The following is a 23,716-nucleotide window of genomic DNA, read 5'->3' as shown; positions in this document are numbered from 1 at the left end:
ATGACTTAGATACAGACTGATTGCATTTATAATACAATATAACTTTACAGTAACCATGTACTTGGTCTAACTGATGGAATAGATGACTTAGGTACAGACTGATTGCATTTATAATACAATGTAACTTTACAGTAACCATGTACTTGGTCTAACTGATGGAGTAGCTGACTTAGGTACAGACTGATTGCATTTATAATACAATGTAACTTTACAGTAACCATGTACTTGGTCTAACTGATGGAATAGATGACTTAGATACAGACTGATTGCATTTATAATACAATGTAACTTTACAGTAACCATGTAATTGGTCTAACTGATGGAATAGATGACTTAGGTACAGACTGATTGCATTTATAATACAATGTAACTTTACAGTAACCATGTACTTGGTCTAACTGATGGAATAGATGACTTAGATACAGACTGATTGCATTTATAATACAATGTAACTTTACAGTAACCATGTAATTGGTCTAACTGATGGAATAGATGACTTAGGTACAGACTGATTGCATTTATAATACAATGTAATTTTACAGTAACCATGTACTTGGTCTAACTGATGGAATAGATGACTTAGGTACAGACTGATTGCATTTATAATACAATGTAACTTTACAGTAACCATGTACTTGGTCTAACTGATGGAATAGATGACTTAGGTACAGACTGATTGCATTTATAATACAATGTAACTTTACAGTAACCATGTAATTGGTCTAACTGATGGAATAGATGACTTAGGTACAGACTGATTGCATTTATAATACAATGTAACTTTACAGTAACCATGTACTTGGTCTAACTGATGGAATAGATGACTTAGATACAGACTGATTGCATTTATAATACAATGTAACTTTACAGTAACCATGTAATTGGTCTAACTGATGGAATAGATGACTTAGGTACAGACTGATTGCATTTATAATACAATGTAACTTTACAGTAACCATGTACTTGGTCTAACTGATGGAATAGATGACTTAGATACAGACTGATTGCATTTATAATACAATGTAACTTTACAGTAACCATGTAATTGGTCTAACTGATGGAATAGATGACTTAGGTACAGACTGATTGCATTTATAATACAATGTAACTTTACAGTAACCATGTACTTGGTCTAACTGATGGAATAGATGACTTAGGTACAGACTGATTGCATTTATAATACAATGTAACTTTACAGTAACCATGTACTTGGTCTAACTGATGGAATAGATGACTTAGGTACAGACTGATTGCATTTATAATACAATGTAATTTTACAGTAACCATGTACTTGGTCTAACTGATGGAATAGATGACTTAGGTACAGACTGATTGCATTTATAATACAATGTAACTTTACAGTAACCATGTACTTGGTCTAACTGATGGAATAGATGACTTAGGTACAGACTGATTGCATTTATAATACAATGTAACTTTACAGTAACCATGTAATTGGTCTAACTGATGGAATAGATGACTTAGGTACAGACTGATTGCATTTATAATACAATGTAACTTTACAGTAACCATGTACTTGGTCTAACTGATGGAATAGATGACTTAGATACAGACTGATTGCATTTATAATACAATGTAACTTTACAGTAACCATGTAATTGGTCTAACTGATGGAATAGATGACTTAGGTACAGACTGATTGCATTTATAATACAATGTAACTTTACAGTAACCATGTACTTGGTCTAACTGATGGAATAGATGACTTAGATACAGACTGATTGCATTTATAATACAATGTAACTTTACAGTAACCATGTAATTGGTCTAACTGATGGAATAGATGACTTAGGTACAGACTGATTGCATTTATAATACAATGTAACTTTACAGTAACCATGTACTTGGTCTAACTGATGGAATAGATGACTTAGGTACAGACTGATTGCATTTATAATACAATGTAACTTTACAGTAACCATGTACTTGGTCTAACTGATGGAATAGATGACTTAGGTACAGACTGATTGCATTTATAATACAATGTAACTTTACAGTAACCATGTAATTGGTCTAACTGATGGAATAGATGACTTAGGTACAGACTGATTGCATTTATAATACAATGTAATTTTACAGTAACCATGTACTTGGTCTAACTGATGGAATAGATGACTTAGGTACAGACTGATTGCATTTATAATACAATGTAACTTTACAGTAACCATGTACTTGGTCTAACTGATGGAATAGATGACTTAGGTACAGACTGATTGCATTTATAATACAATGTAACTTTACAGTAACCATGTACTTGGTCTAACTGATGGAATAGATGACTTAGGTACAGACTGATTGCATTTATAATACAATGTAACTTTACAGTAACCATGTACTTGGTCTAACTGATGGAATAGATGACTTAGGTACAGACTGATTGCATTTATAATACAATGTAACTTTACAGTAACCATGTACTTGGTCTAACTGATGGAATAGATGACTTAGGTACAGACTGATTGCATTTATAATACAATGTAACTTTACAGTAACCATGTACTTGGTCTAACTGATGGAATAGATGACTTAGGTACAGACTGATTGCATTTATAATACAATGTAACTTTACAGTAACCATATAATTGGTCTAACTGATGGAATAGATGACTTAGGTACAGACTGATTGCATTTATAATACAATGTAACTTTACAGTAACCATGTACTTGGTCTAACTGATGGAATAGATGACTTAGGTACAGACTGATTGCATTTATAATACAATGTAACTTTACAGTAACCATGTACTTGGTCTAACTGATGGAGTAGATGACTTAGGTACAGACTGATTGCATTTATAATACAATGTAACTTTACAGTAACCATGTACTTGGTCTAACTGATGGAATAGATGACTTAGGTACAGACTGATTGCATTTATAATACAATGTAACTTTACAGTAACCATGTACTTGGTCTAACTGATGGAATAGGTGACTTAGGCGCAGTACATTGGGATTTGGCTCTTATTCTACTGCTCACTTGGTTGGTTATATTTATGTGTCTGATCAGGGGAATCAAAACATCAGGAAAGGTAAGTACACAGTATTACTGTAATATTACCCACTGAAGCATAAATTCAAATTTACAGTAACCATGTCTAGTTTAAGTAAAAGTAAAGTCTATGAATTTGTAATCAATTGACTTGTGTGCAGATAGGTGAGATCAAATTCAACATTCAAGACCAGCTCAAAAAATGAATAGTTTCTCTCCAAAAGATGTATCTTAACCAAATACCCTATAAAATGAATTCTTACATTGTTTTCTACATGTACATTACAGGTTGTGTATGTAACAGCAACGTTTCCATATATTGTAATAACTATACTCATATTACGAGGTGTAACTCTACCAGGATCTTTAAATGGACTAAAATTTTTTTTTATTCCAAGATGGGAATTGTTGGCTTCTGCTAAGGTAACTAAAAGATGGATAACTTAGATATATCTTGATAATGCTTACAGTACTCATTTCGCACAACCTCCCGTCCGCTTCCGGACCGGACAATTTCCGCCAATTTTTTTCGACCGCGCAAATCCGGAAGTATCCGCTCGCGCAATCGCTCGCTCGCTCGCCTGACAGCGCAACCGCCCGCATTTACAGTTCATTACCTTCTGTTTCATGTACAAGTGTATCATTTTTGTTTTTATGATGTTAAAATAAGAATAAATACAATCAGAAATTTATAGAACGACCGTTGAAAAAATACGGTGGATCACACGGCCATATAAAATTGGTAATAATACATACACGTAGTAATAATGTCCACCATAAACAAGATCGGACCAAACATGTGAAATTAAATACGGCACTGACACAGACACAACTAATATGAAATAAAACATCTATATTTGGTGGAGAGCGAAAAATGTCTACCTGTAGAGTACGGTATTCGTCGAGTAAACGTGTGTAGGGTGACAGTTGTCATGCATGCATGGTTTGGGTTTAACACGGGTCAAGTTGTAGTTATGTTAAAATCCGTGGCACCAGCTATAACAATTGAAGAATGTCGGCATGAATAGTAAGACTGAAAAAAATCAACCAATCGATGATAGCTATTCATAAAGGGTTTTTTTTTTTACTTTTCATATAATACAGTAGTCACACAATGAGGCAGTTCATATTTGTCTCAGTGAATCATTAATTTTTGACAGACACCTGTACAAAATACTTGGACAAAAGCCAGCTAAGATTTTCTGTTCTCTTGCATGTTTTATGAATCTATTCACGTCTAAATGCAGCACTTTTTTTCTGCAATGAGGCATTTGTTTTTATACTAAAATATCTGAATTACTTATTAGAAATTATGTCCCTTAAAATAATTAAACAAATAATGCACCAATGTTTTTGTAAGATATTTACATCTTTTAAAGACATTCGGTAGACTGATTCCCCACTGTTTCAACCCCAAAACTTGTTTGTATTCAAAATTAATTATGACAATGCATATTTATATTGACACAAACTAAGATAAAGGGAATTATATTATATAACAAAGGGCAAGGTCACCAGAGTTCAACTATGTTTGTCTTTCTAAACATCAAGTTTATTTTTGATTGACATTCAACGAGATCGTTTGAATTTTGAATTTGATGGCGGTTCGAATTTATCCACTTTTACAGTGATCAATATTGCGTTCGAGTTGAGTTACTAGTAATTACAAGCCTGATTTACATTTTTTTTGCAGTGTTTTTCGTCAATGTATTAAATTTTCGTCAATGTATTAAATATAAGTGCTTTGGGAAATAGTATAATTATATTGCATGAATGAAAGAGTCTGGTGAGACTGTGTCACAACACGTTCTATTTATTTCCAATGCGCGTGGTCGGCGCCTCTGATTTCGTTTATTTTGTATTTTTATTTTCGAAATGTATCACTGGCTGCGTTTGTTTTGTTTTATGTTTTCCTCAACAATTAACTGTTCCGAGATCTCTTTAATTTTTTGTCCGGCTGCTGCCAATCCAATAATTCGTCACTGCATGTACTCGATCAGACAAGCGAGTAATCGTCAGTCATTATACTAGTAGTTTAAGTCCAATTGATTTGTAGAAATTCAGCTATGCGATGATTATATGTGCAGTTTTGTTTTGCGCACCCGATAGATTGTCTGAACTACAGCATTCGTATTACTTATGCAAATTGAGTAAGGGTCATAGTGTGAGTTGCGTTCGCAAATAACAAAGTGTCAAATTATTTTGAGTGCCGTTCGGAATAAATTTAGTCAAAATCACACACAGAAACACACACAACACACAAATACTAGTACTCAATATAATCATGATTGATTGACCAGTTATATAGCTGCTTGAACTATGTACACAAGGAGGTAAATATGTAAATACAGGTCACAGTTTGACTTGCGTAGCAAACGTTACAATGTGTCAAGTGATTTGAAGGAGTCTTTGTCCCCCTTCCCAATACAGAGAAGCAATACGCATTGTATTTTGAATCGTCATTAAAATCGAAATTTATTACGAATAAAAACATAAGTTTATACATACAATGTACGATCATCGTTACTCCATCGGTCGGTTGGCAAGGGGACCATGTTTCTGAAGCCAGCCATAGCAGGAGCGAGCGAACAAAAGCGAGCAAGCGAGTGACCGGTTTCTGGTCAGAAAGCAGCGAGCGTTTGGAAATTAAGCGATAAGCGGTCGAAAAAAAAAGCTATGAAAGCGGGAGGTTGGGCGGAATGAGTAATGTATGTGTATGAGTTTTTTTGACAGCAAACAGAAATGGTATTCTTTCAATGAAATACAACTTTTCATACATTTTTGTAATGCATGTTCACTTTTTTCATTTAACACATACTGTCAAATTAAAACAAGGTTTTGTTATATAAAGATTCAATATAGAAAGAAAAAAAATCGTATTCATTCGCTAATTTTATTTACCTCATTACTGTGTTTTAATACTTTAACTAGTGAGTCAACCGAGCAGTAGGTAAAGATAATGCTAATTGGAATGTATTGTAATTGTATTAATAATTTAACCATTGGTTTAGGTTTGGAGTGATGCAGCTACTCAGGTATTTTTCTCTCTTGGCCCATCTTGGGGAGGTTTACTAACCATGGCAAGTTACAACAAATTCCACAATAACTGTCTCCGGTAAGTTCATGATATTTTATACTTAGTTTATTTGACCATTTTCTATCACAAAATAAATTATGAAGAGTGAAGCAAAAATGTAAAAGTGACTGCCTTTGGTTTGGTGCATTTAGTATCTTAGCATATAATGTCAACTCACTCAATTCTTGTATTTTCACAGAGATTCTGTATTGGTTCCAATTGTGAATGGTGCTACCAGTATATATTGTGGTATTGCTGTCTTCTCTATTTTGGGATTTCTATCTAAAGAAACTGGTGTAGAATTAGATAAAGTTGTACAAGCAGGTAATTTGATAGTGTGTACAATTAGATATAATCCATACAGATAATTTGATAATGTGTAGAATTAGATATAATCCATACAGATAATTTGATAATGTGTAGAATTAGATATAATCCATATAGGTAATTTGATAATGTGTAGAATAAAGATAAAGTTGTACCGCTTTACTACATCACCTACCAGAAAGTGTGTAGAAATAATAAATTTCATTTATTACTCGTTAAGCTTAATTACAGATTACAGCCCTGAACGAAAACAATTATGGTATATACCCGGGTCCACAAAGAACACCCTAGGGTAGCATTCCCTATAGGAAAAAAGGCCTCTCCTGAGGGGTCACCTACAGGGTGCTCGCGCTCGCTAGGCCTGATCTGTTCATTCTCTCTTGTTTCTGCTACAACGGGTGCAGATATTTTTCAGCTCCGCTGCTACACCTGACAAGAGTGCAGGTTACAGTTTTACTGACTGAGGTTATCTAGGAATCTAGTGTGGTGATTGACTCCATTACGGTAAAGGCTTTCCATTATTAGGGGCCCCTTTTTTTTACCTGTTTTAGTTGAATCGCCGGCTCAGTTTAATTCACCCGGATTCTGGCGCGGTGAATTTTCTTGTTTTTTCACGATCTCATTTCGTAATTTTTTCCAGACTGCAATAATGCCCAAGTCACAAAAAAATAAGAAGAATGTCCCGACGCAACAGTCGGGATGTAAGACATGCTCATCCTGCTTTAAGCTAATGCCTGTTTGGGACCCTAACATGTGTTGCCATTCATGCCTTGGTTGCGTCAGGGACTCCGAGTATTGCCTAGAGGGGCTCTGCGATCAATGGGACCCTAAACTGTGGTTGCAATGCGAGGCGAGGTTGAAAGCTGAAGGTAAGCGATTAAGGTAAAAGTCGTGATAAAAAGGGGCAATCCCTAGCCGCAGCTAGCGAAGATATGTCTGATTCAATGAGTGAAAAATCCGTCCTTCCACTTGGTAATCGCGACGAGGCTTTCCTCCAGTCGACAACCAAGATGGTTGGAGAGTTGTCACGATCTGACTCCCTGCTCGAGGTAGCGGGGTCGACGATTGAGACTAGACCTTCAAACCCGTTTATCTCTGAGATGGCGGGGACGCTGTTGGATAACGCGGAAACACCAGCTCACCTTGCTAGGTTCTGACTGAGTGCTCAGCAACAAACCTCGATCCTCAGGCAGATGGGCTGAGTCGCTATGTGCGATATCTTGCAAGTCCATACTGCCCTCTTGGCAGGAGCGGTTTCGGTTGAGTGAGAGGCAGTTCTGAGTCTGTGCACCTATCCTACTCCAGCGGGGGTCGAGTTTGATTGCCTGCGGAGAAAGCCTTGGAGGCATGACCGGCTCTTCGGTGGCCGGTTAGCATCCCTGTTGGCCAAGGTAGAATAGAATAGAATAGATTTATTCCACCAGAAAAAAGAGACAATTGTACAGGGAACTTTATCTGAATGAATAATAATAATATATGTATTATTCCTGGTGGGGACCAGAGAGGTAGTTCTAGCAGAACTAATCTAGTCCCTGGCCCCAAAACCATACTCAACTGTTAAAATATACGTTGTTGTGAATAGTGATACACAAAAAAAATTATATTGTTAAGTTAAAAATAAATAAATAAATACATAATTAAGTAAGTAAAGAGACTACAAACTCTCATAATCAATAATAATGAAGAAAACAAAAATAGACAATACTAATACATATACTACAATAATGCAATATTTATACATTAGTTAAAAGATATTTTTTTAATGCCGTTTTGAACGAGTTTCGTAAAGTTAATATTTTTAACGAAGTTGGGAGCTCATTCCAATGTTTTACAAGAGAAAATGTCAGACTTTTCTTAGTTGAACTTAAATTAATTTGTGGTGTGGCAAGTTTCTCAGAGGTTACTGATCGTGTATGGTATGGATGTGATATTGATAAGGCGTAATGATCCAGAGAGTGTGCATGGCGGCCATTTTTCAAATCGTATGCAAATAAACATGTATTGTACTTACATAATTTATACACATCAAGAATGCCAAGTTGCAGGAAAAGTGGTGTGGTACTTGCTCGAAAATGAGAGAAAGAAATTAATCTGACAAACTTTTTTTGTAATTTAAAAATTGGATCAATATATGTGCTAAAAGTGTGTCCCCATATTTCTATACAATAAGCAATGTGTGGGAGAATCAACGAGTTGTAAAGTAATATCATAATGGATTTTGGTAAATAATGCCTCAAGTATGAGATTATCCCAATTGTTTTACTGATTTTTTTAACAATGTTATCGATATGGGGTCTCCAACAAAGTGTTGAGTCAAGCGTGACACCTAAATAAACAGCTGACGACACCATTCTTAATGACAAATCATCAATTGATAATACGCCCTCAATAGTTGTTTTTCTTTGAGCTGTCTGAAAAATCATGAAATTTGTTTTGTCAATGTTTATAGTTAATTTATTTGCCTGGTAGCTAGTCCTTCTGGTAAACAGTTCAAATCAAAACTGCAAGGTGGCTCAGGCAGTAAGTCCTCCGCTCGGGGCCACAACCAGCGAGGATCTAAGCACACGTGGTCTTCTTCGAAGGGGCAGAAGAAGACTAGTAGCGAGAAGCGTCAGAAAAAGCCCAGAAAACGTGGCTTTGGTGGTTGGCATTCTGACACTTCTGGGGACCAGGGGGCCGCGAAGTCTCTTTGAAGGTCTCGCTGACTGCCTGGACATGGATGGTGGTACGACTCCGGGTCTCCCTTCCTGGAGTCCTTGGGCTCAGTCTCCCGGTCCTCATCCTCCCATGCTGGAGGCTGGAGTTCTGGAAGCACTAGCTCTGATCCCCGTCCGCTCCTTGATCCCATGGGATCGCGCCTCATGCAGTACTTACCAGCTTGGTGCAGGAGAATTTCCAATCCCTGGACGCTCGCAGTAGTGTCGCGTGGGTATCGGATTCCTCTTTGGTCTCCTCCTCTCCTGACTCCTCATTCTTCCTCAGGTCTTTTGCCGAGGGACGAGGTCAAGGCGGAGACGATCCGACAGAAAGTAGCCAGTCTTCTAGAGAAAAGGGTGATACGCCTAGTGGACAACCCCCATTTATTCCCACAGTTCTATTCCCACATCTTCCTCGTTCCCAAGAGTTTGGGGGGGGTGTCCAGTCCTGGACCTCAGTCGGCTGAACGGGTTTGTGGAACTCAATCGCTTCCGGATGGAAACACCAGCTTCGGTACTTCTGTCAGTGCACTCGGGCGATAGGCTGGCTTCGCTGGATTTGAGCGACGCTTACTTCCACATTCCCATTCACCACTCATGCAGCCGGTATCTCAGATTCCCATTACAGGGCAACGTTTACCACCCAGCCTTTCGGTCTGTGTACAGCACCGTATGTGTTCACCAGAGTGCTAAGTCAGGTGACCCAGCTGCTACACCGGTCGTCGGTCTATCTGAACTCATCTCGACGACTGGTTATTACACAACCGAGACAGGGGGTTGTTAGTGGAGCACGTTCGACTGACGCAAATGCTCCTCCACTAGTTGGGCTTTTTAATAAATATAGCCAAGTCCAACCCAATGCCGTCCCATAGCCTGGTTTTTCTGGGTATGCAGTTCGACACAGAGCAAGGGCTTGTTCGTCCCTCTCAGGAGCGATCCGACTCAATTGCAGAGCTCGCCAGCCAACTCCGGTCGATGAGATCGGCGTTGATGCGCGAACTGATGTAGCTTATTGGCAAAATGACTTCAATTCGTCGTCTGGTTCCGTTAGCAGCTCTCCGGTCTCATCCGGTCTCGTCCGATTCTGTTAGCAGCTAACTGCCATCTTCACGCATGGATGCTGTCAATAAACTCGTTCAAGCGCAAGGCTTTTCTGCAAAGTTGTCCAAGTTCCTCGCTTCGGCACAGTCGGACGCCACAAATCCAGATGGAGACTGTACATTGATTTGTGTGACGGAAGGGAGATTGATCATCTCAGTCCCTCTATTAGCGAGGTAGCCGGTTTTTTCCTATATTTATTTGATCAAGAAAAATCTACAATTGACAACTCTTGGATATCGGTCTAAGTCTTTCCGCTCGAAGAGGCCACACACAAGGGACTAGCGAATCCTCCTGACTGGGACTTGTTGTTGGTTCTAACGACGAGCCTATGGATAAGGCGGGCATGAAATATGTCACTATGAAAATACCTTTTTTTTGGCTCTGGCGTCAGGTAGGCGGTGCTCAGAGATAGGGGCACTGTTCTTTAGTGACGGATCTGCCTCCTTTATGAACTCACAAGTTATTTTGAAGACTTGGTTGGGCTTTTTTCCAAGAATCAAATCCCACTAACTTAGTGGGCAAGGAGGACCATCACGAACGGACTCTACAGTACAGTTCTCGCGGAAGCTTTGGCTTTTGTGGCATCATTGTCGCCTACGCATGGCTTCATTGTCGCCTCAGCATCGCATCATTGTGGCATCAGCTTCGCGTCATTGAAAATTGAAGCTGTGTTCGCCTCGCTATTTTGTGGCATCATCGTGGCCTCAGCTTCGCAGTCTCATGGCATCAGCTTCAACTTATTGTGACATGAGTATGACCTCATTATTTGCACGCAGAAGGGCAGTAGACAAAAACATGTACAGAAGTTCGATATGTAATCGATTTGAAATTCAAGGCGAATAAAATAATATGATCAAGAGTAAAATGACATTTTAAAAAGATATCTTGTTTAATTAATTTAGTGTTGCGAGTATTGGGCACCAAAAACTTTGCGAAGTACATTACAATCGGCAAGGTGACAAGTTTCATATTGACTGGAAGGAAAATCGTGATAAATTCAAATCACACGATGCAATCGTCGTTCTGATACAACACAATTTGCTGTATACGAAGTGAAACTGTTCTTGTTATAAAATTTACCTTTTTTCGCTCATTTTATTTGCTGCTAGAAGAGCAGATTCAGATTCCTCATTTCGGTGGTATTTTTCTGTGTTTCGTTTAGTTTTAGCCGAGTCCGACCCCATGCCCGGACTACTAAAACATGCAACACACACGTACGGTGCGTCGGCGTCGTCGCCAGTCATCTTGATACAAAGTTCCAAAACAAGTGCGTACATTTCCAACATATGATTGGTTGGTTGTGGTGGCGTCGGTCTGGTAAAATTTGACAACCAATTCTCAAAATTAAGTCACGATCAGTGATCTGAGCTCGATCTATACGTACTTTAAAAGTATTCTCACAAACATATTTTCGAATGAAAACGAGCCATGCCCTGTAAAAAATCGAATAGCACTTGACATGCAGAAATAATTTATTGGGCTTCAGAAAAAAAACGTGTCCATTTAGTGTGGCCGTAAATATTTGGTCACCAGCCGATGAACAATTTGAAAGTCATGATTCACACGGAAGTCCTTCGATACTGAAAATCATCGACCCCAGTCTGGTTTACCTTATTTCCCAACTTGCAAAACTGATTTGTATCTCAGCCCTGTTTTTTTTTTTCTTTTTTTTGAACTTAGGTAAAATCCCATCCGTTTGTCAAAATATACTGATGTTTTCCAGTGAATAATTGCGAAGCCTGTCACAGCACAAAAAAAAACTTTGTGAATCGACGATGGAGATTGGATGGTACGACGTCCCTTCAATTTACGTTAAATATGTTTTGTTACAACATCATTGATTGGCTGAGAGTCACCTGATCGGAGCACGACCTGGGTCACAGAACCATATTAGTCCATATTATCAACAGGACTTTGCGAGAAAACCACACCCACATTTTCAACCATTTTAGCGCGGAAGTTGCCAACAAATGTAGAAAACTCGTGAATTTTATAAATTCGAATAAAATAAAGCTAGCGATTCGTAAGACTGGTTAATAATATATCCCTCGATGCTCTTCGATTTTTTTATTTCAAGGTGAGAAATGGATACTAGTAGTTGAAATTCCATCGATTTCAAGGCGACTATTTAACCGCGACAACTCTACACTCTGTTGTAGTTTCGCAAGGTAAAACAAAAATACAATAAATAGTACTTGTTTAATTATTTGGTTTTACAGCCCGCAAATTACGGGACATGATCCCCATGAATTGTGTAAATAAATGCTGATTGTGTTGAATGACGGACGTCGGGACCGTTTGGAGAAACAAATTACGGTCGGTAGACATTTCAAACAAATGAAATTATTAACGAAAGGCGAGATTTTTCTAGGTATTTACGATCATACAGTCATATCAAATATATACAAAATTGACAAATACACAAAGATGTGTAATAGTAGGTCATTTTTATTTTAGCCTTAGAAATATTTTCTTTCACTCAGTCCACGTCCATGCGTGGGAATTCTATTTAGCTTCATGGTCCTTCGGCTTGTCTTCTGCTTGGGGGGAAACAACAATAATTATACAAATCGTAAACTCAACACAATCAGGAAAAGAAACCCAGACAACCATGTTGTACTTCTGTTGAATACGTTTTGTAGCAGTGAGTCACGTCGGAATATCGTCTAAAATAAAATATTCAATCCCAGCCAAATCTAGGTCAAAGGGTCAGATTGCGTGCATATAATTATAGATAGTTAAAACAAAAATTATTTGAACTTTTGACGGTCGTTCAACATCTATGCACGGTTACTAAACTAGTAACCGTGATCTATGAAAACCAGAAAATTTTTAGTAGTCCGAATTGTTGCACGGTCGAAAATAAAACGGAAATTGACCGGTCAAAAGCGGAAGCGGTCAACAGGTTTGAGGGAAATGAGTACAGTACTTCTTTGTTTGATGAAGCGATGCTGATGCCACATTGTCGCCATAATGAGGCCACAATGAAGCGAAGCGATAATCGCCTAACTTTTTAATGTCGCGACATTGAAGCGATGCTGAAGCCATAACAATGCCATATTGATGCGATGCTGAAGCGAAGCTGACGCTGAAGTGAAGCCAAAGCTTCCGCGAGAACTGTACTGTATGTCCTGTCCGAGCTCGGAGCTGGTACTGCGACCGCACCAAGGTGTCTAGGGGCAGTGAGAAGCGCATGTTTGTCTGTTATGAGCGGGGCTAACAGAGCCACCCTGCCTCGAATATCACCATTTCACAGTGGATTGATACGATCGTGGAAGAGTTTAACTTAACTGCTTCTTCATCGGCTCGTTTGGAATGTCACCAGGTGAAGGCACACAAAGTGCGCAGGGTAGCCAACTCATTGGCTTTGATGTCTGGGGACTAACTCGAGCAGGTGCTCTGAGCAGGGTTCTGGAGATCTCAGAATGTCTTCATTAACTATTACCTGAGAGACTTCCAAGCACTGGAGGAGGGTCTCTACAGGTTGGGTCCATTTGTGACGGGTCAGACAGTGTTCGTTGACCCAGTCCACACCACCAAGGGGCCCCATGCACGAAAGCGTTAGTGAGATAGTGTCTTCAGTCGAAACCAGCCTTCTTTGCTTGACGCTGCTGGTTTTGATCAGCGCTCGCGAACCCCAGCAATACACTGTTTTGATGCATTAGAATTGTTGGGGTTCTATTTTATTGTTCAGTCGGCCCGCTTTAGTAAGCCTCCCTAAATTGGGGGGTCTACTCTCAAGACACCCGGTCCCTGAAGAGTCGCCCGAGTGGTTGTATCCTGGGACGAGACTCCTTGTTAGTGAGTAGTTTTAGATTTCTCAGTTTTTTTACCTTTCTTCTTTGTGTCAAAAAATATACATTTCAGCCGTCGGAGCTTTACCACCTCCAAGGAGCGTGCTACTCTGCCTAATGAGTAATAAATGAAATTTATTATTTCCACTGACTTTCTGGTAGGTGATGTAGTAAACTATTAGGGTTGTACATACCTACCAGAAAGTCTGGGGAATACGTCCACCTCCCCACAAGCTTCCGGCGGCCCGTTGGTGCAGCGGAAACGTTTGTGAGAATGAACGGATCAGGTCTCGCGTGCGTGAGCTCCATATGGGTGACTCCACAGGAGAGGCCTTTTTTTCTGTAGGAAATGCTACCCTAGGGTGTTCTTTGTGGACCCAGATATTTTCCTTAATTGTTTCCGTTCGCGCTGTAATCTGTAATTAAGCCTAACAAGTAATAAATGAAATTTATTATTTCCACAGATTTTCTGGTAGGTATGATTAGGTATACAAATGAATTTGTACAACCCTAATATTTTATTACTACATACAGGGGTATTCATAGTTACAATCTTGCTCAAAAATATTGATATTGGCTGCAAAGATAGTCGCTTCTTTTAGCTCCACTGTCATCAATAATTGAATTTTCGACTTCTTCTTGAAAACTATCAGCTCAATTACTTTGATGCTTGGTTTGTAGGTACCTCTGTCAAATTTGTTCATTTTGTGACAACATCTTTAATCCTTTATTTTTGGCAAATATTTTTGTTTTCATTTTTGGTAAAAATTTTTATTTTCAACTTTTTTTTGTAAACTGCCAGCATGGGTGAACCTCCGTCAGATATGTTCATTTCATAACGATATTTTTAATTTTTCTATTTTTGACGAACATTTTTGATAAAAAATATTATTTCTGACTTCGTGGATGACAGAGCAGAGCTGTTAATGTTGCTTGTTCATTATTCGTCACCAATTGTATTTTCAACTGCATCTTGAAAACTGCCATCTCATTTGCTTTGATACTTATGTATGTATGTACCTTGGGTGAACCTTTATCAGATTTATTTATTTCATGATGATTCCTTTAATTTGGCAAATATTTTTGTAATCTTTGGTAAAAAATGCTATTTTCAATTTCTTCTTGAAAACTACTAGCTCAATTACTTTGATACTTGGTATCAAACTGAGCTGGCAGTTTTCCAGAAGTCTTATGGGTGTGCGCTACCACAATGTTCTTGTGTGACAGCGGAGCTATTTCAACCGTCAGGTGGCTTGTCTTGGCAGTTCATGCACAACTTGAATTGGTGCAGTACTACTCAAACTAAAAACAATGTTGAAACCAAAGTAATGTGCCCATGTCTCAAGCTGTAATATGTATTTGTTTTTTTCAGAAATTGAGCAGCACATCTAATCGTCATTTCTTTATTGATCAGCAAATCACATAGCTTGTAAAGTATCAAAAATGAATCAAATTTGTTGTAAATTGTCCCGGCAATGACATATAGATGTTACTCTCTGGATGCAAAGTATCGGTCAGAATAAAGGTGCCATTTATTTTTTGACACCAATGTTAAAATACGCTAAAAAAACTGCCTCGAGAAATGTCCAAAGGTTGTATTCGTTTTTGAAAGAAATACAGAATTTTGTATCATTTGCTTTTTTTGGTAAGCATTTTTGTTACTTGCTCTGTGGAAAACACATCGATGAGAGCATGTCTGCCAACATTTGTATATGAATAGAATGGTGGATTAGCCAATCATTGGACAGATTGTAAAATAGGTCACTGCCTTATAGAAGTAATTTTAAGGCCACAGTATACACCACATAACTTGTGAAAATAAATTACATACCCCATGTATAAATATTCTGTCATACTACCAAATGCATTGATTTATTCATTTATTTATTACTCTTTAGTATTCATTTATAATAATTTATTATATATAATTGTTTGTTGTTCATACAATGCTTTCCTAATCCATGTGCATTTATATTAAAGGTCCTGGTCTTGTCTTTGTGGTTTACCCCGAAGCATTATCACGTATCCCGTTATCAGCATTCTGGTCAGCATTGTTCTTTCTTATGATGTTCACAGTGTGTTTAGACAGCCAGGTTAGTGTAGCCATCATTTCCTTAACAATGATTTAGATAATTTGCACTTTTTATTTCCCATTTGGATGTAGGATTGACCTCTGAGCATGCGGACTTGTATCTTAGACATGTCTGGACCAATCACAATCAAAATTCACACATACATAATATTAAAAATATGAACATCAATTTGTTTTATGATCTTATTCATGATGGCCAAATGGCGGCCATTTTTGTACTGAAAAATCAAAATCAAGCATTTCTCAGCTGTTTACAGATGGATTTTGTTCATACCTGATACCATTACATACAGTACATTGGACATTGGGGGACCTTAATGTACGTTATTTTGTTTTGGGCATTTTTAGCACCGCTGTCATCGTAGATGACTCAGCGGATCTGTTGGTATGGGTGTCCCGCGTGAAGTTTTTCTTTAAGCGATTTCTTCTTAGAAAGTACTTGACCAATTCCATTCATATTCGTACAAAAGGTACTGTGTCAAAATATGCAAATTTGGATTTTTAGTGAATAATTTTGTCATTTTTGGTAAAACATTTTATTTTTGACAACTAGTTTAAAACCGTAAGTCCAAATGCTTTCATATTTCCAGCCATGATGCGTGGTGTGGTCCTCTGTCAGATTGGTAAATTTGTGTCAAATATGCAAATTTGGATTCTTAGTGAGTATTTTTGTCATTTTGGTAAAAAATGTCATTTTCGACAACTAGTCCTAAACCATAAGTCCAATTGCTTTCATATTTGCAGCAAGAATATGTGCGGTGGTTCTCTGTCAGATTCGTTAAATTTGTGTCAAAATATGCAAATTTGGATTTTTAGTGAATATTTTTGTCATTTTTGGTAAAAATTTTTATTTTCGACAACTAGTCTAAAACCTTCAACCACAATGCCACTTTACTGATTCTTGTTCCATGATAATGAAGACGGCGGAGCTATTTCGGCCGCCAGGTCGCTTGTGTTTTAATGATTGTGGTTCTAGTGCCATATCTCTGACATGCTTTGACTAATTATGTTCAAATTTTAAATATTCATTATACAGTACATCATCACATGGATATATTGGTTTGACAATCCAATTCATAATGTCCAAATGGTGACTATTTTTGTGCTAAAAACTCACCAAAAATATTTATGGCATCCTGGAACCGGATCTTGGTTATTTATGAATGGATTTTGTTTGATGATCCAATTCAAAATGGCCAACCAGCGGTCATTTTGTTTTAATAAATGATGTTCCAGTGCAATATCTCTCAATATGGACAAGTATATTTTTGTATGTGCAGATTACAAGTGCTAGTGCATATTCATGTTTCGGACTACATAACAGGGCTATGTGACCATCTCCCTATCAAATGGCAATTTTAATGTGCTACCCTTGTGTCAACCAGGGTTCCCCCAAATTCGCATTCTCAGCCAGTGGAATTTGCCTTCCCACTGAGTCTGTGGCACACTCACCAGGCATAGGGGTCGACTTTTTTAAATTTCATAACTAATGAGGACTGTACCATGCATGGCTTGTTATTAATGCTTTTCCAGATCAATATTTCTCAATATAGACAAGTACTTGTTTGGTGATCAAATACAATATGACTGAATGTCAATCATTTTAATATTAAAAATTAATAATTAAGCATCAGCTTCTAAATAAATATCTCTGGCATGTTTATGTTCCAACTTTATTACTATAAACAAAATTATATATCTTAATTGCAACTAACTGGGGCTGTGCCATGCATGACTTGTTTATTGAAACTTGTCTGAAGTTTCCATGTTGTTAACAGTACTTGTTGCATTATAGTATTAATATTACATTGTTTGTTGTTTTTATGCAGTACCAGTATTTAATGTATTTTAGTTAAAGTGCCTGTGCAATGCCCACCCTTACGTTTCCCTTTTTAGATCTGTGTCCCACTGAAAAGGGTAGTTATTGATTTTTTTGCTGAAAATGATTACTCGTATCCAAGTAAATTTGGGATATTTCTCGTGTTGTAGCCACGCCCACCTATCTTGAAACGGTCGACTGTTTCCGGATTTCCGACTCTCGCCGAAAGTGCGCCACCAAATGACAAAATTTGAGAGGAAGTCATACCCCTGAGCCGTAATAACACTGGTCGTTCAGTATACTTTTAAACGATATACATTTTTCGGTCGGCGTTTTTTCTTATTTTTTGTCTATTTTTTTTTTTTTTTTTTTTTTGAGAGAGTTTTAGATGTGTTGTGGGCAGTTACAGTGAAACGTATAGCCATAGTGTATGTATTCACACGTTTCTAATCGATCCGAAGGTGCGACATCACTTAAACTTGGATTCTTTTTTGGGGGAAAAACTGTCCTCGTTCATAAAAAAACGACTAGGTTTAAAGAGAAACGTCGACAACGTAAACCTGGCGCAACACTTTTGAAAGAAATAGATTCCGGACCAGCCCATGATCACCGAGGCGGATTTCAGAAGAGAGAGAGACGTCCGGCAAGTGTTTTAAATCAGTTGACTTTTTTTGCGATCCTGATTATCGTTTTATAGAGACCATTTAGTCCCTGTTAAGTAAAAGGTAGCAATAATTTTGACAGTGACACGAAAACGAAGCGTCAGACAAACAAGAAATTACACACTGTTGACTGTTTTCATTTTCGAAGGATAAAAGTTTCTGAATTGTTTGGTGATTGGTGTTGAATGTCGAATTCACACCTCTGTTCTTTTTTACCTCCATGCTTGCAGCTTTATCTGCGCATGGAGCTTAGCTCCATGATCTGCGTAATAATTTATGAAATAAGAATCCGGGCTTTGTCAATGTGTTTCCACCAAATAAAGTTTTAATATGATGTTTATGACAATCACACCATGGATCACGATAACTCGAATCCACTCTGAATTTATCTGTATGTGTGTCGATCTCGATTATTTTTGTTATCCAATTAAACGCCGCTTTTAACGCACTTGCCCTCGCCGTGACCCAACGCGTTCACCTGTTTCAACAAAATGTCAATTTATTTCCACGCGGCTATCATTTATTTAGTAACTGTTATTTGTCGTTTTTTAAATTATTTTATAGTGATCACTATAGTCTAATGTTTAGAATGTCAAAATATGTTCTCTTTTATTTTAATTTTGAAAGTTTTACTCAGACGATCGATGAAATAAAAACAGTGTAGTGACGTGCCTAGTAACCTGCTAAATAACGAGATAATTCCGACGTCAAATTCTATTTTGTCCAGCGACAGTGTACAAACGTGCGCCGGTGTCGGTGACGATCACGGTGACCAGCTACACCAGAACGGACATATTTCGCATCTAACTCAACCCCATGCAACAAAAATTGATACTATGTGTTCAATATGGTCCATTCTTCCTCGACGAACAAGTACATAAGTGACAATATAGTCAAAGACGAGAAAACTGCACAAGAACTTTGCCTTATTTACACGTATTGGCAATGCAAGCTGCCATGCGACTTCCCCTTCTGACGTCACAAGGGGAATTTTTGTATGCAAATGAGAAGCTAATAAGGAGCCTCGTTTTAAAATACACAAAAATAAAGTTGCCGTAGACTGAGTTTAAAACACATTTTTTCACTTAAAACAAATAATTCATGCTTAGAAACATAAAAATTAATAATATTTATGTATCAATTGATAATTTTAGGCGTGAAAATAGCAGCCATTTCACAGGCACTTTAAGTAATGTACCTCTGATTATAGTAACATAATATTGTATGACAGCTGTGTTAATACCACTTAACATTACATTGTATTCTGTTGAATTACAGTTTGTCATGGTTGAAAATGTCTGCAGCGCCTTTATTGACAACTTTCCAAAGTTGTTACGACCAAAGAAGTCTTTATTTGTGTTATTTGTTTGTATGGTTTCGTATGTCCTTGGGTTGCCCATGACAACATCAGTAAGTTATTACAATATTACAACAGCATAGATCACAAAAGATGTTACTGAGATTTAAGCTAAAAAAAAATTGTTGTGGTTATTTTGTATTCTAAAATCAATACATGTAGGCTACTTTTATGTCTAGTCCTGATTTGAACAAATGTGTGCGTTCACAGCTATATCTCAGACACTCCAGTACCGATTCACTTCAAACCTTGTGCATACTTATCTGATACATTTTCACATGTGGTAATTTCGTGATTTGGTCAAAAATGGCAGCCATTTTAGTGATAAAAATGCACCAAATTCGAGGTATTTTGAAGGTTGATTTTCTTCAAACTTGCTTGAGACTATACATTATGTTATACAACATATTACTAGAAAGACTTTACATAATGTTATACAACATATTACAAGAAAGACTATACATAATGTTATACAACATATTACTAGAAAGACTATACATAATGTTATACAACATATTACAAGAAAGACTATACATAATGTTATACAACATATTACAAGAAAGACTACATAATAATGTTATACAACATATTACAAGAAAGACTATACATAATGTTATACATCATATTACAAGAAAGACTATACATAATGTTATACAACATATTACAAGAAAGACTATACATAATGTTATACAACATATTACAAGAAAGACTATACATAATGTTATACAACATATTACTAGAAAAACTATACATAATGTTATACAACATATTACAAGACTATACATAATGTTATACAACATATTACAAGAAAGACTATACATAATGTTATACATCATATTACAAGAAAGACTATACATAATGTTATACAACATATTACAAGAAAGACTATACATAATGTTATACAACATATTACAAGAAAGACTATACATAATGTTATACAACATATTACTAGAAAAACTATACATAATGTTATACAACATATTACTTGAAAAACTATACATAATGTTATACAACATATTACAAGAAAGACTATACATAATGTTATACAACATATTACAAGACTATACATAATGTTATACAACATATTACAAGACTATACATAATGTTATACAACATATTACTAGAAAGACTATACATAATGTTATACAACATATTACTAGAAAAACTATACATAATGTTATACAACATATTACTAGAAAGACTATACATAATGTTATACAACATATTACAAGAAAGACTATACATAATGTTATACAACATATTACAAGAAAGACTATACATAATGTTATACATCATATTACTAGAAAAACTATACATAATGTTATACAACATATTACTTGAAAAACTATACATAATGTTATACAACATATTACTAGAAAAACTATACATAATGTTATATAACATATTACTAGAAAGACTATACATAATGTTATACAACATATTACTAGAAAAACTATAATGTTATACAACATATTACTAGAAAGACTATACATAATGTTATACAACATATTACAAGAAAGACTATACATAATGTTATACAACATATTACAAGAAAGACTATACATAATGTTATACATCATATTACAAGAAAGACTATACATAATGTTATACAACATATTACTAGAAAGACTATACATAATGTTATACAACATATTACTAGAAAAACTATACATAATGTTATACAACATATTACAAGAAAGACTATACATAATGTTATACAACATATTACTAGAAAGACTATACATAATGTTATACAACATATTACAAGAAAAACTATACATAATGTTATACAACATATTACTAGAAAGACTATACATAATGTTATACAACATATTACAAGAAAGACTATACATAATGTTATACAACATATTACAAGAAAAACTATACATAATGTTATACAACATATTACTAGAAAGACTATACATAATGTTATACAACATATTACTCAATGAACTATTTTGTTTGTAATTTGTTAGATGATTCATGTTATGATTTGCATTTCATCAGAGTGTTAGCTAATCATTTAGACTTTGTACAAAGATTGGTAGTTAATACAGGTGACAATGAAAGCTTGAGATAAACCAGCTCTTCATGTAATCTAAATAACAATATATTGTTGTATACATTTTCAGGGTGGTAATTATATAATGCATCTCCTGGATTGGTTTATTAGTTATATTGGTTTGATGGTTATTGCCCTGATAGAGTGTCTAATATTTGTTGTTTTGTATGGTAAGTCTCTTCCTGTCTTATTTACATAATTATAGTACTTGATTTGCAGTTATTCTGTCAATAAAAACTGATTTTATTTCATTCACAGGTATCAACAATTTCTATGATGATATTTATATGATGCTTCAACGTGAAATGTCTATATGGTGGAAACTATGCTGGGCAGTCATTACTCCATTGATTATTGTGGTGAGTAACAGTATATATACTCAGTAGAGTTAATTCATATGGTGGAAACTATGCTGGGCAGTCATTACTCCATTGATTATTGTGGTGAGTAACAGTATATATACTCAGTAGAGTTAATTCATATGGTGGAAACTATGCTGGGCAGTCATTACTCCATTGATTATTGTGGTGAGTAACAGTATGTATACTCAGTAGAGTTAATTCATATGGTGGAAACTATGCTGGGCAGTCATTACTCCATTGATTATTGTGGTGAGTAACAGTATATATACTCAGTAGAGTTAATTCATATGGTGGAAACTATGCTGGGCAGTCATTACTCCATTGATTATTGTGGTGAGTAACAGTATATATACTCAGTAGAGTTAATTCATATGGTGGAAACTATGCTGGGCAGTCATTACTCCATTGATTATTGTGGTGAGTAACAGTATATATACTCAGTAGAGTTAATTCATATGGTGGAAACTATGCTGGGCAGTCATTACTCCATTGATTATTGTGGTGAGTAACAGTATATATACTCAGTAGAGTTAATTCATATGGTGGAAACTATGCTGGGCAGTCATTACTCCATTGATTATTGTGGTAAGTAACAGTATATATACTCAGTAGAGTTAATTCATATGGTGGAAACTATGCTGGGCAGTCATTACTCCATTGATTATTGTGGTGAGTAACAGTATATATACTCAGTAGAGTTAATTCATATGGTGGAAACTATGCTGGGCAGTCATTACTCCATTGATTATTGTGGTGAGTAACAGTATATATACTCAGTAGAGTTAATTCATATGGTGGAAACTATGCTGGGCAGTCATTACTCCATTGATTATTGTGGTGAGTAACAGTATATATACTCAGTAGAGTTAATTCATATGGTGGAAACTATGCTGGGCAGTCATTACTCCATTGATTATTGTGGTAAGTAACAGTATATATACTCAGTAGAGTTAATTCATATGGTGGAAACTATGCTGGGCAGTCATTACTCCATTGATTATTGTGGTGAGTAACAGTATATATACTCAGTAGAGTTAATTCATATGGTGGAAACTATGCTGGGCAGTCATTACTCCATTGATTATTGTGGTGAGTAACAGTATATATACTCAGTAGAGTTAATTCATATGGTGGAAACTATGCTGGGCAGTCATTACTCCATTGATTATTGTGGTGAGTAACAGTATATATACTCAGTAGAGTTAATTCATATGGTGGAAACTATGCTGGGCAGTCATTACTTCATTGATTATTGTGGTGAGTAACAGTATATATACTCAGTAGAGTTAATTCATATGGTGGAAACTATGCTGGGCAGTCATTACTCCATTGATTATTGTGGTAAGTAACAGTAT

General features: G+C 36.3%; 1 protein-coding gene across 1 annotated transcript in view; it reads left to right on the top strand.

Annotated features, from left to right (window-relative positions):
• The window catches only part of LOC100373142 (sodium- and chloride-dependent glycine transporter 1-like), a 50,698-nt gene that overhangs the window by 21,170 nt on the left and 5,812 nt on the right, over positions 1–23,716 (top strand). Inside the window, exons 5-12 of the mRNA XM_085496440.1 lie at positions 2,921–3,053; positions 3,302–3,436; positions 6,025–6,128; positions 6,289–6,413; positions 15,988–16,100; positions 19,859–19,990; positions 22,070–22,169; positions 22,258–22,358. Coding sequence (XP_085352566.1) covers positions 2,921–3,053; positions 3,302–3,436; positions 6,025–6,128; positions 6,289–6,413; positions 15,988–16,100; positions 19,859–19,990; positions 22,070–22,169; positions 22,258–22,358 — 943 coding nt within the window. The remainder of the gene's footprint in view (positions 1–2,920; positions 3,054–3,301; positions 3,437–6,024; positions 6,129–6,288; positions 6,414–15,987; positions 16,101–19,858; positions 19,991–22,069; positions 22,170–22,257; positions 22,359–23,716) is intronic.

This window comes from Saccoglossus kowalevskii, chromosome 1, assembly GCF_978046115.1.
Source record: "Saccoglossus kowalevskii chromosome 1, keSacKowa6.1, whole genome shotgun sequence".
Classification (NCBI taxonomy): domain Eukaryota; kingdom Metazoa; phylum Hemichordata; class Enteropneusta; family Harrimaniidae; genus Saccoglossus; species Saccoglossus kowalevskii.
This window is presented reverse-complemented; position numbering and strand designations above follow the sequence as displayed.